The 17,380-nt window shown below is 40.7% G+C and overlaps 1 protein-coding gene across 2 annotated transcripts; it reads right to left on the bottom strand.

Moving 5' to 3' along the window:
- Nucleotides 1-3,373: 3,373 nt before the first annotated feature.
- On the bottom strand, nucleotides 3,374-9,287 carry LOC119497645 (serine/threonine-protein kinase pakA-like). Of its 2 annotated transcripts, none has more exons than XM_037785907.1 (11): nucleotides 9,120-9,287; nucleotides 8,883-9,011; nucleotides 8,613-8,774; nucleotides 7,653-8,132; nucleotides 7,221-7,525; nucleotides 6,406-6,463; nucleotides 5,930-6,024; nucleotides 5,024-5,065; nucleotides 4,605-4,820; nucleotides 4,039-4,516; nucleotides 3,374-3,948 (listed from the first exon to the last, which is right to left on the bottom strand). In XM_037785907.1, exons 1-11 carry the CDS (start codon nucleotides 9,184-9,186, stop codon nucleotides 3,857-3,859), a joined length of 2,124 nt encoding a protein of 707 aa, XP_037641835.1. In that variant the 5' UTR covers nucleotides 9,187-9,287; the 3' UTR covers nucleotides 3,374-3,856. The 2 variants fall into 2 exon arrangements, with proteins under 2 accessions (XP_037641835.1, XP_037641828.1); XM_037785900.1 differs by having other exon boundaries at nucleotides 6,406-6,523; nucleotides 7,257-7,525.
- Between the last annotated feature and the right edge of the window lie 8,093 nt (nucleotides 9,288-17,380).

Here is a 17,380-nt window from a genome sequence, read left to right as displayed (position 1 = left end):
TATGGTTGTGGAAACTGGTAAGAGGATGACAGGAAGTGTGATTTGGATGAGGCAGAGAATGAACTGCATTTTATATTCTATTATACCATTCATGAGCTTTTCCTGAAAATCTCATCCCAGTCTGTTTGACATGACAGATGAATGTAGATTACAGTACATGTTTACATTTTTTGGAAAATTCTTTTTTATTCCTTTTTTCCAAACATATCATAACAAACATAACAAAACATAACGCCGGTGCCATAATACAAAAAAAAATTATATCTTACATTTAACATTTAATATGTACACACACACACATACACATCGCCTCCCACTCCCACACAGAGACAGGTCCAGCCTTCTTCCCATCCCTAGAGGTAAAGTTACAGAAAAAATATCATACAAATAATATTTAAAATAATTTAATTAGTTAGTTAGAATTAAAAGTATTAAGTACTACAGTAGTATAATTCGTGATGGTAAGATAGAAACCTTGAATAAATTAATTAAATAAATAAATAAATAAATGTAGAGAAAAAAAGAAAACAGCACATAGAAAATAATAATTAATAACTGACCTACATCATGGCTCAGGCCTTGAGATGGACAGCTCATTTTGAAGGGTTGATATCCAATATTTTATATTTGTTCAGTTGTAATGAATATTATGTGTGTTTCTGCAACTATGTTCACTTTTTATTAAAAATAAATAAATACAAAAATCAACTTTTATGAATTTTAACCATCAGAGTATGTTTTTATTTAATTTATTTATTAGTTTATTTGAAAGGGACAATACATAGGCATTGTTACACTTAATTAAAGTGCAACCGATGCAACGTATATATAGGACTTCTAGCCATAGCTAATTTGCAGACCTTGTCCCTGGTTAGGCTTTTAAGAAAAAGAAAATACATTTTAAAAAATAAGGAATGGCACATCATACATAAAATCGCATAATACAACATCGTACATTACAAACAATTTACATATGTATGTTCCCAATCAATAATCAGTGATCACAGGTTTGGTTTAGTTTCAGCCAGTATTTCACATATATTTCATTTCTATGTAATACATATAAATAGATACACAAAATGACATATAGTCGTTATGATTTTAATCCGTAACAGGTTTGTTTTTGGATGTGTTTCATCACTAAATGTCGTTGCTGAAACATTTCAATAACCTTTGCACTTGAAGAAGTTCACCTTCAGAGAAAAAAGGCTTCGGGCCTGGATGTAGGATCTCCTACTTGTTTTATGTCTTTTCTCCAATCATCGTTTATATTCTTTATTTTTCTATATAAGGAAATATCAATGTGCCACCACATTTTGTCATAATAGTTATCATTCCTTAAGGAAAATATTTTTGCACAAGAAATGGTTGGATGATTTTTAATTGTGTGTAATCGATTTCTAATCCATGTGAGTTTTTTGAGTCTGTGTGATCTTACATTTTAGTTTTTATACATTTTTATTTGACATTTTTTTTATTGTTTAACAGATTGTTTTTCCTCCTATTGTTATTCACAAATCTTCTGAATCTCATGGCAGAGAGCGAGCAATATTTCACTTTGACGGAACATTTCCGAGTACCGGCCCAGACCGAAATCAGTGTACATATCTGTGCTGAGTCACGACTGAATGGAAAAAATGCTACCCAACACCGCGGTACTTCAGCTGTCATGAAAATCAATCTGTAAATGACCATGTAAACTTTGACTTCATACAAGAAAACAAAAAAAAAAAAAACTTATTAATAATGGAAATGAAGTTGTTGGGTCCAGCTGTTCACCTATTCCAGAAATATTAACATCTGCAGTGCATGCTTCTGCATCAGAGTGCAAGAACTCAGTGTCATATTTTCTTTTCCAAGGTGATATAATTTATGTAAAAATGTTGCTCTATCTGCTATGGCAGCGATAATTGTTTTATGAATCGTTTCATGTTATGGATTGTTTGATCCGTGGCCATACTGAATGTAACCTATCATGCGACAGATCACTAACGATGTATGCAAGAAAAGCACTACCATGTTTAAAATAAAGGCCTACTGCACTGTTTTTAAGACAAACGTGAACCAGATTTTTGTTTCTCTTGTCGAACTAATCATAAATATAATCTATAAAATGTTATATGAAATATTACACTCTCCTAGCTCCTTCACAGCTTTTCGCAGGTTTGACTGCATCATCCCGTCAGCACCACGGAACTGTTGGACTACTGCTTTGCTGACAAATCCCCGGCATCCGACCTCCACGGGATAAACCTTTGCTTTCCAGCCAGCCTCTTGGTGTTCCGCCGCCAGCTTTGAGTACTTTAGATGTTTCCTTTCGTGGGCTGCTGTTATGCCCTCTTCTATTACAGTATATTGAAAACCAGTCCTTCATTTGTTATTTATTCTACTGTACCAACTCTTGTTAACAAGCTTTTTATCATTCTTTGTGGCTTCAGGCCTCTCAATAATTTTCCAGCAGTTATTTTTTGTAAAGACGTGATTGTAAAATAGTCTTTCTGGGTCCCATTTATCACATGACCTGTAGTTCTAACATCAAAGTCACTGCACATCCATCCAAATACTGAATGTTGGGAGCTAGTCCCGCTGATCTTAACTGCAATTTATCATGAACACATGGACAATCTCATGCAATCCAGTACAGCAACCCTTTCTTCAAAAACATTAAGATGTAATAGTACAAATAAATCATTGTTTCAAGAAGTTCTTATGAGGAATGAGGCATTATTTATTTATCAAGCCTTCTTTCTGTGAGGTGACAGTGATCACCACTGCACCTCCACCCTGTAGACATTTTGAATTCACTTCAAGTCATTTTTATTTGTAGCCCCATGTATAAAATAAAACCCCATTATTACACGGCTACGGTCTGTTATTTCTTCATAGCAGACCTTTGCTATGGACGCAGTTCTGATGTCGGACTGTGGAGGACCATTTTTGTCTCAAATTAGTGATTTCTTAAGTAAGTAGCCGTGTAATAAGCGGGATAATGTACAGCTAGCGGGACAACAATGACCGGCTCGCTGTACATTATCCCGTGCACTCTCAACCCAGCTCCAGCTCTCTAAGAAAACGAGGAAAAACTCGGTAAGAAACCTCGGAAAAGGCAATTCAAAGAGAGATCCCCTCTCCACGGACAGCTGGGTGTTTGAAGCATGAACGTAGGCCTATAATCACTATGGCTTGTCGCGGTAGTCCGTGTTACCAGTGTTACACGGTGGTCGGGCACATTACATTACATACCCGCCACCCACACCTGCAGCGGCAGGTTGTCAATAGATAGTCGGACGACCGATGCATCTGCTCCATACAGATTCTCAGCAGAGAGTAGCAGGAGTCAGATTTCACACACACGGGACGGGAGAGAGTTGAAAGACCGAGAGATGGCAGAGGAAAGCAAACGCGGTTTAAATTTCAGATTTATACCCAATGCTAAGAGGAGGACGGAACGGTCATAGCTGGTGTGCGCGGCGGAGCGGCGCCGGGTACACCCCAGCGGCTCCGCAGCAAAAGTTCTACCGGAGAGGCTAGTCACTCAGCCACCTGAAGGTAAAGATCAAAGTAAGCGGCTACACATGATGACCGTCATCTTTTCCTGTAAAATCTCTGGTGTAATCGGTAACACCCATGTTGTCACAAGAAATTTTCCTCCCCGTCACAGCCCTACTAGAGATTGACGCCACCAGCCTCTCCGTCTGATTTCTTCTGCTTCAAGAGAGAGTGCAATGGGAGCCACATATGGGGACTACAGCAGCGTTAACCCTGGACGAGGTCCTTCCGTGGTCTTCAGGGATCCATCCGTGGTCCGAGAGGTCCAGTCTGTATCACATCAGACTGGATCCCTCAGGACCACAGCTCACACGAGCCAGGGGTGGTGCTTAAGAGTCTCCAGGGTGGGTCGGGCCTCTGGGCTCTTGTCCATACAGCGTGCTATAAAATCTTGGCAATCTGGACAGACCAACAGGAATCATGTTTAAATACAAATGCTGTACTCTTTGTGTGTTTATGTGTGTGCTTGTATTCTACTGCATGTCTTACTGTAGGAAAGAGTGTCACGGATGTCAGGGATTGCATTGATGATGTCACAGGGGCTATGGAAGGGGGTCACCCCATCATGCAGCATCTCAAACAGCACCGCACCGAGCTGCCACACCGTGGTAGCTTCAGGCGTGGACCACCCACGCCGGATATACTCAGGAGTAGTGTATACCAGGGTACCTACAATACATACAGCCACACAGAGACAAAGGTTAATGGATGAGGGACGGGAGTACAGGACAGAGACGGCAAAGATGCTGGGTTGTTTCAGAGAACAGGACCATAAGAACGACAGCCTACCTTCATTTTCAGTGTACCTCTCCTCTGTCAGAAATTCGCCAGAGCCAAAGTCAATGATCCAGACACGTGGGACATCAGAACCGGTTTCGATGAGGATGTTTTCCATCTTGATGTCCCTGTGGAAAACTTCTCCGGAGTGGACCTCTTGGAGACCTTCCACCAGTTGTTTTGTTATGATCTGGGGGAGAAAGAAAGAGACATGAAGACTGTGTGACACGGTTGGCGTGGACACACATACAGAAACACACATGTCATCAACTGCTTACCCGGCCCATGTCCTCCTGTATTGATGACTGTATGGACCCCAAATAGTTATAGAGATCCATGCAGGGGACGGGTCTCTCTAGGACGAGAATCAGCTCATTGTCCAGATTGTACCAGTCCAGCAGGCCCACCACGGCACTGGTTCCTGCTCCTGCTTGATTGAGGTACAGCAGCAGCGCCACCTCTGTAGGGAGATCTGTAACTTCCCCATCCAAATCCTAAAGATATGGAGTGAAAGAGAAAGCAAATAATGAAACCTTAATATACACATGTATACAAAAGTTAACAGTATAGATTGTATGAGGTACAAGAGGAACATGTTCCCTTTGTACTCAGAATAAAAATAACTAAAAATAAATGTTACTCAAATGATTTAAATAATGTAGAGTGTTGGTATTAGGATGAAAAACAAATCTCTTACCACTGTTGTGTAAAGAAACTCGCGGATACGCTTTATGGCCACCTACGGGACAGAAACAGACATTTGGTCAGCTTATACTACATGAGGCTGTTCTCATACGCCCTTCGTAGCTATACCTACGAAAAGTAATGCACTGTCATTCGTATATATATCCCACAAAATCAATTTGTATGTAATCCACGTAATTGTGAACCACAAAGTATAAAGAGCGACAACTGCCGCGCAGGGAGGGAACGGGGTCTATGGGTGGGTCAAAAATTACCGGAATTTCCCCAATAGGCCGGTGTTTGTACCCCGCGTGAAACCTGAAGTCAACGTTGATTTGTCATGTAACTTCGCTACTTAAGTTACGCCACTTCCGGAATTATTTTAACCCAAACCGTGTTATCTAAACCTAACTAAGTAGTTGTTTTGTCTAAACCTAACTAAGTAGTTGTGTTATCTAAACCTAACTAAGTAGTTTTGTTGCCTAAACCTAACTAAGTAGTTTTGTTGCCTAAACCTAACTAAGTAGTTTTGGTGCCTAAACCTAACTAAGTCGATCTTTACCTAAACATAACTAAGTAGTTTTTCTCATGTAACTTCTGTACTTAAATTAAGCCTCTCCCGGTGTTATTTTAACCCAAACAAATTCCAATACCTAACTAAAAAGTTTTGTTGCCTAAACCTACCCAAGTCGATCTTTTCCTAAATCTAACTTTTATTTTGAAAAGACTGGAGCAGAAATTGACACATGCGTCACGTGTTGCTGGATATTCGTAGGAAAGCGCAATGAAAAGTAGGAATAACTTTTTGTAAAATACAGTATCATATGAACCGTTGTATGAGGATACGTTGACTACATACAGAGCGGATACATGAATCATGGATTCTGTGTGTGTGTGTGTGTGTGTGTGTATAACTTACAGGCAGATGGTCGTCCTTGCGGTGGCCAGCAAAGACTGCTCCGAAGCTTCCTTCACCCAGCATTCCCTCTTCCTCATATTTCGCCTCAAAGTCAGCTGCAGAAACAAAACACAAACACTTTGACTGTACTTGTTCAGAACTTTCTTTCCACTTCTAAACTAACCCCTAATACTACAGTAACAATTACTAATTGAAAATCGAATCCTATTACCGATATGAATCGAAAAGCCAAGACTGAAACTTAGAGGAACGATATGACCTTTTGAGCCAGCAGACGGTTAAGCTTAGCTTAGCATCAAGACTGTGAACAGTCTGATTCTGTCCAAAGGTAACAAGATCTGCCTATCAACATCCACTAGACATTATACAACAGTCTTCCCAGGCTAGTAGTACGCCCCATGAAGAATAAACTAAACTGAATTTACTGATGGAACTCACACTTCATCAATGTTTCACGTATTTCTATCTCTACTCACCTCTGTTGTGAAACAGAGTGGCTTCTGGGAAGGTGGTGTCAGAGTCGCTACTGGTGGCCTTAGGGGTGGTCTCAGGGATGGTCTCAGGGATGGCCTCAGGGATGGTCTCAGGGATGGCCTCAGGGATGGCCTCAGGGATGGCCTCAGGGATGGTCTCAGGGATGGCCTCAGGGATGGTCTCAGGGATGGATGGAAAAAAGCGATTAAAAAGAAAAGGAAATGGGTACGAGAGGTAGTGCAGGGGTGCCTGGTACCAGGGGTAGCTGGTGTCCGCACTGGGATTGAGGGACGTTCTTCTCCTCTTCCCGTAGTCTCCTGTGTCCTCAGACTTCCTCTTCCTGCTCTTCTTCTCCTCAGAGTCAGTGCTGGCGGGTATCCATGACACAGTATCCTCAGCGGAGTCAAAGATTTCTAAACACATTATACATGTTAGAAAATAAGCGCTGAAACAGCCTTCCTCATGAAGAGTAAACTCAATTGAATTTACTGATAGAACTCACACTTCATCAATGTTTCACATATTTCTATCTCTACTCACCTCTACTGTTTTGTGTGGAGGAGGTGTCAAATTCATCACTGGAGGTGGTCTCAGGGATGGTCTCAGGGGTGGTATCATTGGTGCCCTGGTAGCTGGTGTCCGTACCGGAACTGAGGGGCGTTTTTCTCCTCTTCCCGTATTCTCCTGTGTCCTCAGACTTCCTCTTCCTGCCCTTCTTCTCCTCAGAGTTGGTGCTGATGAAGGTATCAGATCCGGACCTGAAGGAGGTTTCAGGGGTGGCCTCAGGGATGGCGTCAGGGATGGTCTCAGGGATGGCCTCAGGGATGGTCTCAGCGGTGGCCTCAGGGATGGCCTTAGGGATGGTCTCAGGGATGGTCTCAGGGATGGTCTCAGGGATGGATGGAAAAAAGAGATTAAAAAGAGAAGGAAATGGGTTCGAGAGGTAGCACAGGGGTGCCTGGTACCAGGGGTAGCTGGTGCCCGCACTGGGATTGAGGGACGTTCTTCTCCTCTTCCCGTAGTCTCCTGTGTCCTCAGACTTCCTCTTCCTGCTCTTCTTCTCCTCAGAGTCAGTGCTGGCGGGTATCCATGACACAGTATCCTCATCAGAGTCAAAGATTTCTAAACACATTATACATGTTAGAAAATAAGCGCTGAAACAGCCTTCCTCATGAAGAGTAAACTCAACTGAATTTACTGATAGAACTCACACTTCATCAATGTTTCACATATTTCTATCTCTACTCACCTCTACTGTTTTGTGTGGAGGAGGTGTCAAATTCATCACTGGAGGTGGTCTCAGGGATGGTCTCAGGGGTGGACTCAGTGGTGGTATCATTGGTGCCCTGGTAGCTGGTGTCCGTACCGGAACTGAGGGGCGTTTTTCTCCTCTTCCCGTATTCTCCTGTGTCCTCAGACTTCCTCTTCCTGCCCTTCTTCTCCTCAGAGTTGGTGCTGATGAAGGTATCAGATCCGGACCTGAGGGAGGTTTCAGGGGTGGCCTCAGGGATGGCGTCAGGGATGGTCTCAGGGATGGCCTCAGGGGTGGTCTCAGTGGTGTCCTGGTAGCTGGTGCCCTCATTGGGACTCATGAACGTTCTTTTCCTCTTCCCGTATGCTCCTGTGTCCTCGAACCTCCTCTTCCTGCCCTTCTTCTCCTCAGATTTGGAGCTAATGCTGGCGCAGGCGGGTGTCGATGTCCCAGCATCCTCAGCGGAGTTAAAGTTTCCTAAACATATGTTAGAAACTTAGTGCTGAAAACATGTGAAAAGACTGAACTATATAGTACTGAATTGTGGATTTAGACTGCTTTTCACCACTGGAGCCATCCTTAGCATAACCCCTTCCCTAACACTATATAAAAACTGGAGTGGTTCGGCCAGACTTATAACACTTAACACTCATTTTTTCATGATTTTTAAACCAAATTTTTTTATACTTGGTGATATTTTTAAGGCAGATGTTATTAGCACCCAGGTGTATATAGCATGGCAGAGACAAGCCGGACCGACCCAGTCACACTATATACTGTATGTGTATACAGTATGTACTGTTTGTATATTTTTCCTAACCCTAAGCAAGTAGTTTTGTTGCCTATACCCAACTAAGTCAATCTTTTCCTAAATCTAACCAAGTAGTTGTGTTGCTATTTTTACGTTACCCAGACTTTAAAAAAATAGCCCCTGAGGTTCTTTCTATATCATCTAACCTCTGCTGAATGACGGTCTGAAGCCCTCAGAGGGACATTGATTTGTCCTGCTAGTCTTGATGGCTCTTTCATGGCTCTCGTCAGACTTTCTGTTGGTGGCCCTCTGGTTTCCACCTGACCTGTTGTTCAGCATGTCCTGGATGGGATCTACTGTCTGACAGACTTAAGGAAGAAGCAGCGTTAGTAATCATTAGCCCAGCAGCTAAATCATATGGATATTAAAGTAAGAGAGACTGCAGTTCTCGTCAGGATTTTGGTATCACTACTTACCCAGATTTCTACTGGAGGACGGACGCTCAGGAGTCCTTACTAATCTTGTTCTTAAATTGTAAGGCATGGCTCTCAAACGGTAATGGTTCACCGTTGAAATGTCCTGGATGGGATCTACTGTCTGACAGACTTAAGGAAGAAGCAGCGTTAGTAATCACTAGCCCAGCAGCTAAATCATATGGATATTAAAGTAAGAGAGACTGCAGTTCTCGTCAGGATTTTGGTATCACTACTTACCCAGATTTCTACTGGAGGACGGACGCTCAGGAGTCCTTACTAATCTTGTTCTTAACTTGTAAGGCATGGCTCTCAAACAGTAATGGTTCACCGTTGAAATGTCGAAGATTCGAAGTTCACCGTTGAAATGTCGAAGACTCGAAGTTCACAGTTGAAATGAGATTGATAAGAGATTTTGGTTGGTATCAAGAGTTTTCTCCGGAATGTTGGCCTCACAATTCCTTTAATACCTCACAACTGCTTCATGACCTCACAACTCCTTTATGACATCACAACTGCTTCATGACATCACAACTTCCTCATGACCTCACAACATTCTACTGTTGTACAGTTCTACTCTTAGAATGCATGATGTCAAGTCAAATCTAAACCAATAAATGTATTTAAAGGTCCCATATTGTAAAAAGTGAGATTTTCATGTCTTTTATATTATAAAGCAGGGTTAAGTGATAGATAAATACTGTTAAACTATCAAAACGCTCAATATAAGGAGAAATGCACACAGCCCGTATTGAGAAACTGTGCGTTTGAAACAAGCCGTTAGGATTTCTGTCCATTTGTGATGTCACAAATATACAATATTTAGACCATTACATGGTTTTAAACATAAATATTCTAAATGTGTCCCAGTTTATTTCCTGTATCAGTGGATGTGAATAACATCAGCTGACAGGAAGTAAACATGGACCCAAGCTGTTGCCTAGCAACGCAATTCCATTGCAATTCCGTTGAAATGCACAAAAACAGTGCGTTTCAGACAGAGGGTAAACACAGGTATATTCAGGCAGACAGTATGAGGAAAATCATTTTTTTTTTTTAACATTACAGCATGTAAACATGTTCTAATAGAAACACAAAACACAAGTATGAACCTGAAAATGAGCATGATATGGGACCTTTAATCAAAAACAAATACTAAAACAACAGCTTCTCGCAGATTAGGATTCTTTTTCATAGCCAAATCCCATAATATGTGTACAAACATTATAACATTGTGATAGTGATTATACACTAATGAAAACATGGTTATGAATATTATTTATTATATATAATTTCTGCAAATAGATCATTAAACATTACGTCCATTAGCTACATACTTCTGCGATGTTATACCTGGTCCTAAAAAAAGAAATAGAATAAATTTCTTACTGTTTTTCTGGCATCTTATTGTTTATATTTCTTTTTATTTGTAAATTATATTATAAATATAATATAATATATGATATTATATTATAAATGATATTATATTTTATTTGTATTATTTCTTTTTATATTTTTTCAATATTATTTTACTTTTTTTCAGACCCTTGAAGTATTTTTTTAATCGTATCTTAATTGTAATAAATATTATTTAATATCTTGACACTATTAATATTTTGGGTGCATACGTTGTCATCATGTATTCACAAGATTTTATTTAAAACATTAATTAAAAAAAAAAAAGCGGGACTTCGGGGGCTGTGTATTTTTAAATATTTTTGAATTAATCATATTTAATTTCTTTTACTTTTCATGGACCATTGAAGTCCCGAAAGATTATATATATATTTGTTTATCTTATTATCTTAATTGTAATAAATACTAGAACATTTCGCAAGAAAAACCATAGGAAGAGGAATAGTAAGACTTCCCTAGAAAATTTCGCAAGAAATTTTGACCAGTGTGCCTGGTGCTGGGGGGATGGGTGGGGGCTAGGGGTGGTGTGTGTGTGGAGGGGGGGCAGATTCAGACTGTCTGAGGTCCATAGTGAGGTCATCACTGTGGGCCCATTCGCTGCGTGCGTGTCTGCCATGGTGATTGGGGGGCCATGACGAGTGTTTAGTTTCCTGTTAACATACAGTAAGAGTTGAGGGATTTTATTTTGAAAAGTAGGTGAATACCTAGTTCCTGTTATCATACAATGAGAGTTGGGGGCTTTTAATCACAGGTGTAATTAATAACATTAATTATGGCCCTGATCCATTGAAGCCCTGGTTTAGAGCATGCTGGCTCACTGAAATGGCTTGATACAGTAAATAGTGTGTGTGTGTGTGTGTGTGTGTTAGTCAGCCTGCACTGATTGGCTAATGTGAATCAGCTGTCTAGCAGCAATCAAAAGTTGCCATGGTGATTGGCCACTGCTGCTTGGCCACAGTGGGGCAGTTTATAATAGGAGTTAACCAGAGACGTACATGTCATAAAAGTGCTTCTACGACAGAAACCGTGACTCCTATCGCTTAGATTGTTCATGAGACCAGTTAGGAGTCTCTGATGAACAAATGGTGCGACATTTGGGTCTATAGTTTCAAAAATGTGACCTCGGCGGCAGTTTCGAAAAGTATTAACTTTTTTCTCTGATCCAAAACATTCTGTGAAATTTAATATGGGGCCCTATGGGAGCGAAGCCTGCAGTTGCTCTCACGTTCAGGCATGTGTCACCAAATGTGTAAGTCCGACTGATTCCATAGCTACATGTCTGCGACCGGCACAAAAATACCTACGTTTTGATGTATTAATTGTGTATGAGGAGTGGACATTGTGGGCTACAGAGCAATTTGTTCAGAAAATTTTCAAAAGCTTTCAAAGCTTTCCCGCACTCTAGCGATGATGTCACGCGCTCTAGCCCTTAACGACCCACGCAATACACACCCATTATAAAATCTGAAACGGTCTGAAAATTTCACAAAACGTAAACTGCGATTTCGTGAAAACCGTGCCAGCTATCAAAAAATTTCCATTTGGCCAAATAAAGTCCCAAGTCTCGTGACCCGTTTAAACTTTTAATCACGTTTCTACGTTAAAGTATGGTGACTCTGTATGGCCCCAAAGAGGAGTGTTTATGAGCACTCTTCACGTCGATTTTCAATGCATTCCAATGGAGCAAAAAAATCGCACTTTCGCGCGATTTTCTCGGAAACCGCTGCGCGAATCTCTTAGTCAGGTCATAGCACACGATTCCCGATCATTCCGCACGTTTTGATGTACTTTTTGTACAGGTGTTGGCAACGCTGCCGGAGGAGTAGCGCGGCAAAGTTTAGGCAGAAGTCTGAATAAGATTAAGCCCGTGGGATAATAGACCAGTGTGCTTTGCACAAGGCTTTGCCTTGTGCTTCTAGGCACACTGGAATAAGCCCGCAGGATAATAGACCAGTGTGCTTTGCACAAGGCTTTGCCTTGTGCTTCTAGGCACACTGGAACTAAAAAATTTCGCAAGAAATTTTGACCAGTGTACCTGGTGCTGGGGGGGGTCTGAGAACCATAGTGAGGTTATAAGAAGGGGGTTGATAGGCCCAATAAGTCCCAAGTCTCGTGACCCGTTTAAACTTTTCATCATTTTTCTACGTTAAAGTATGGCGACTCTGTATGGCCCTAAAGATGAGTGTTTTTGTGCTCTCTTCACGTCGATTTGCCACTCATTCCTATGGAACAAAGAAATCGCTCTTTCGCGCGATTTTTTCGGAGACCGCTACGTGAATCTCTTAGAACAGTCATGGCACACCATTGTTTACATGTGAAATCAAAACAACGTACATGCACATTAACACTGCTCTGTGACTAAAGGAGACACCCCACGTGATTAGCCACCTACTGGCGGGAAATATTAGTTCAAAACTCAAGTTAGTCATGCTATAAAAACTATGCTAGGTGACACACACAGTAACCTATTGGTGTCATTTAAACTGCGCGCAGCTTCTGTCCTCTGCGCCCTCTGTCGGGAGATTAACACACGCACGAACACACACAACAGCGCCATGCAGCGTCAGAAATGTTAGGTCTGTTGACTTGTTCAGAGATCCTCTATCGATTTGTTCGAGAAGATGAGTCACTCCTCTCGAAATATGTGAACTGAACAAAGTGAACATAGATCCTCTATCTATTTGTTTGAGAAAATGAGTCACTCTTGGGGTAAAACACTGAAATGAACTGAACAAACTGAATATCTATCTGTTGATGCTATGAATTAAGGGTTTATTTTGACCAAAACCAGAGTTTGTGATTGTTGGAACAGTGGAAAGAGAGCTTCGCTCCTCCTTTAACTGTAGGCCTGTACGCTTCTGTAGGCCTATACACAGTTATAGGAGGAGCAAAGCTCCTCCTATAACTGTGTATACGACTGTGTATACGATAATATACAGTATAATGTTTAAATGTATATTATAATGTTTAAATTATAATTTTTAAATGTTATAGGAGGAGATTCACTCCTCCTAAAACTGTGGGCCTATTTGCTGATAAGAGTTACATATAAAATGTGTGTGTGTTAGTCGGGCTGCTCTGATTGGCTGATGTGATTCACCTGTCTGTCTAGCAGGAATGAAACGTTGCCATGGTGATTGGCCACTGCTTAGTACACTCAGTCAGACAACTGATAATAGGAGTTAACCAGAGACGTACATGTCATAAAAGTGCTTCTACGACAGAAACCGTGACTCCTATCGCTTAGATTGTTCATGAGACCAGTTAGGAGTCTTTGATGAACAAATGGTGCGACATTTGGGTCTGTAGTTTCAAAAATGTGACCTCGGCGGCAGTTTTGAAAAGTAGTAACTTTTTTCTCTGATCCCAAAAATTCTGTGAAATTTAATATGGGGCCCTATGGGAGCGAAGCCTGCAGTTGCTCTCATGTTCAGGCATGTGTCGCCAAATGTGTAAGTCCGACTGATTCCATAGCTACATGACTGCGACCGGCACAAAAATACCTACAATTTGATGAACAAATTATCTATGAGGAGTTAAAATTGTTGACTACAGAGCAATTTGTTAGGAACATTTTCAAAAGATTTTAAAGCTTTACCACACTCTAGCGATGATGTCACACACTCTAGCCCTTAACGACCCACGCAATACACACCCATTATAAAATCTGAAACGGTTTGAAAAATTCACAAAACGTAAACTGCGATTTCGTGAAAACCGTGCCAGCTATCAAAAAATTTCCATTTGGCCAAATAAAGTCCCAAGTCCCGTGACCCGTTTAAACTTTTAATCACGTTTCTACATTAAAGTATGGCGACTCTGTATGGCCCCAAAGATGAGTGATTTTGAGCACTCTTCACGTCAATTTTCAATGCATTCCAATGGAGCAAGAAAATCGCGCTTTCGCGCAATTTTCTCGGAAACCGCTGCGCGAATCTCTTAGTCAGGTCATAGCACACGATTCCCGATCATTCCGCACGTTTTGATGTACTTTTTGTACAGGTGTTGGCAACGCTGCCGGAGGAGTAGCGCGCCAAAGTTTAGGCAGAAGAAGCGGAAGAATAAGCCCGTCGAATAATAGACCAGTGTGCTTTGCACAAGGCTTTGCCTTGTGCTTCTAGGCACACTGGAATAAGTCAGTCGAATAATAGACCAGTGTGCTTTGCACAAGGCTTTGCCTTGTGCTTCTAGGCACACTGGAATAAGTCAGTCGAATAATAGACCAGTGTGCTTTGCACAAGGCTTTGCCTTGTGCTTCTAGGCACACTGGAATAAGCCCGCAGGATAATAGACCAGTGTGCTTTGCACAAGGCTTTGCCTTGTGCTTCTAGGCACACTGGAATAAGCCCGGCGAATAATAGACCAGTGTGCTTTGCACAAGGCTTTGCCTTGTGCTTCTAGGCACACTGAAATAAGCCCGCAGGATAATAGACCAGTGTGCTTTGCACAAGGCTTTGCCTTGTGCTTCTAGGCACACTGGAATAAGCCCGCAGGATAATAGACCAGTGTGCTTTGCACAAGGCTTTGCCTTGTGCTTCTAGGCACACTGGAATAAGCCCGCAGGATAATAGACCAGTGTGCTTTGCACAAAGCTTTGCCTTGTGCTTCTAGGCACACTGGAATAAGCCCGCAGGATAATAGACCAGTGTGCTTTGCACAAGGCTTTGCCTTGTGCTTCTAGGCACACTGGAATAAGCCCGCAGGATAATAGACCAGTGTGCTTTGCACAAGGCTTTGCCTTGTGCTTCTAGGCACACTGGAATAAGCCCGTCGAATAATAGACCAGTGTGCTTTGCACACGGCTTTGCCTTGTGTTTCTAGGCACACTGGAATAAGCCCGTTGAATAATAGACCAGTGTGCTTTGCACAAGGCTTTGCCTTGTGCTTCTAGGCACACTGGAATAAGCCCGTCGAATAATAGACCAGTGTGCTTTGCACAAGGCTTTGCCTTTTGCTTCTAGGCACACTGGAATAAGCCCGTCGAATAATAGACCAGTGTGCTTTGCACAAGGCTTTGCCTTGTGCTTCTAGGCACACTGGAATAAGCCCGCAGGATAATAGACCAGTGTGCTTTGCACAAGGCTTAGCCTTGTGCTTCTAGGCACACTGGAATAAGCCCGTCGAATAATAGACCAGTGTGCTTTGCACAAGGCTTTGCCTTGTGCTTCTAGGCACACTGGAATTACTAATAATACTAAACAAATAAACCATCCTCACCTTTCCAAGCTAGTAGCACTCCAAAAGTAGTAAACTTATAAGTATTAAAATCAAATAGCCATTCCATTCTGTCATCATCCGAGCACCAAAACATTTCTGGATTTTGAACAGACATTTAATTTAAAATAAAAGTTCTTAACTCATCATAGTTTGGACAATACAAAAGAAAATATGATTCATTTTCAACTTCTCTTAACTCACATACTTCTCACAACCTGTTGTCCTCCACCGACTTCAAGGGCCAGAGGAAGGATTCCTGCTTGTAACTGTGCAACTAAAGACCTTTGACCTCTTGGTAAGTTTGCTATAACATAAGATTCAGTGCCATAATTGTGCTTGATCTGAATATATGTTTGTAATTTTGGTTTTAACACTATATTTTTCGACCATTTTTCTTCAAATCTTACAAGTAACTTTCTTCTAATTGTGTTCATGCTACATTATAAATTATTACTGTATATGTATTGTAATTCAGCTTCCTCAAAAATAGCACGACGTTCTGTAGCACATGGAGCATTATGTGACTTACTCCAAAGAAAAACCTTCTTATTGATCCTGTATTTGGACATATTAAGAAAACGATTCCACTTTCTTATCATTTCACATTTTAGAAATAGAACCAGGAATCCATCCCATATCACCCTGAACTAATAGTACAGTAGAAGCAAACTTATGAACACCTAAAAAATGATAACTAATGGAAATAACAGTCTTTCACAAGATCATCTTTATTTTTATTATTATTATTAGTAGTGGTAATATGGTTAGTTTACAGTAATTATGATCTGTAAACATAAAATGTAACACTGTAAGATCATATTTTCTCTATACATTTTGAGAGTTTTTGCTGTCAGTGAAAATGTAATTTAATTAAAGCAGGCGTGGGCTTGACATTAAGCCTTGATACTTCACACCTTCATCAAACATGCCACCTAGGGGAGAAGCCTGCAGAGTAAAACCCTGACAAAAGAGGAACTTCCTGTGACAAGTGAGGGCGTCTGGACATTTTCTATCTGCCTGTGTTTTTCTGCACTTTTTGTTTAAGCCCTTCTCTCTTCTTTTTTCTAATCACAGTCTCACACCTGCACTCATGTCCCTCAGTAATATAACGCACACAGTAAACACCTCTGAATGTGAGAAAAGCATTTTCATACTGAGGCCAAAATGACCAGAGGTACTCAGATACTGTACGAAAGCATCATTTGTGGTACTTGTATTACACTTGGGTATTACCACTTTATGCTACTTTATACTTATACTACACTATATTTCAGTGGAAAAAAATTTACTTTTCATTTTACAGGTCTGCAAATTTCATGGTAATTAGCAAGTAACCTATTTGAAATTTCTTTGGAATTACTGCCAATTTACTCCAATATTTACCTCAAAATTGATCAAAAATTACTTTATAATAAACATTATTTAATAATTATATGCTAAAATAGCATATAATCATTAAAATAGAGCCCTTAGGCTTGGGAAGCGGCTGTGCGCTGCTCTTGATCGGAGGTGGAAAGCCAAAAGTAATAGAAGACACTTCTGATCAGGCACAAATCTCACTATTGTGACTTATTGTCTACACAAATGTAACCGGGTAACTAATGTCATGATTCAGGGAGTTTTTTAAAGAAATTTCAAATAAGTTATTTGCTAATTATTATCTATTTATCAGCAGACATGGAAATAAAGCACATCAATTAACTTTGTATTCTTTTCCTGGAAATGTATTAAATAAATTACCAGCTATTGGGAAATAGTGGAATATAATTATTAAATAATGTTTATAATAAAGTAATTTTTGATAAATTTTGAGGTCAATATTGGGGTAATTTGGCAGTAAATCCAAAGATATTTTCAAATAGGTTACT

Source organism: Sebastes umbrosus, chromosome 1 (genome assembly GCF_015220745.1).
Source record: "Sebastes umbrosus isolate fSebUmb1 chromosome 1, fSebUmb1.pri, whole genome shotgun sequence".
Classification (NCBI taxonomy): domain Eukaryota; kingdom Metazoa; phylum Chordata; class Actinopteri; order Perciformes; family Sebastidae; genus Sebastes; species Sebastes umbrosus.
Note: the sequence above shows the minus strand (reverse complement) of the source record. Positions and strands in the feature narration are given on the sequence as shown.

Coding starts and splice junctions, on each gene's coding strand:
- LOC119497645 (XM_037785900.1), bottom strand. CDS start 9,186: ATGCCTTACAAGTTAAGAACAAGATTAGTAAGGACTCCTGAGCGTCCG. Junction 8,775..8,882: donor GTCCTCCAGTAGAAATCTGG/GTAAGTAGTGAT, acceptor TTCTTCCTTAAG/TCTGTCAGACAGTAGATCCC. Junction 8,133..8,612: donor CAGACCGTCATTCAGCAGAG/GTTAGATGATAT, acceptor ACATATGTTTAG/GAAACTTTAACTCCGCTGAG.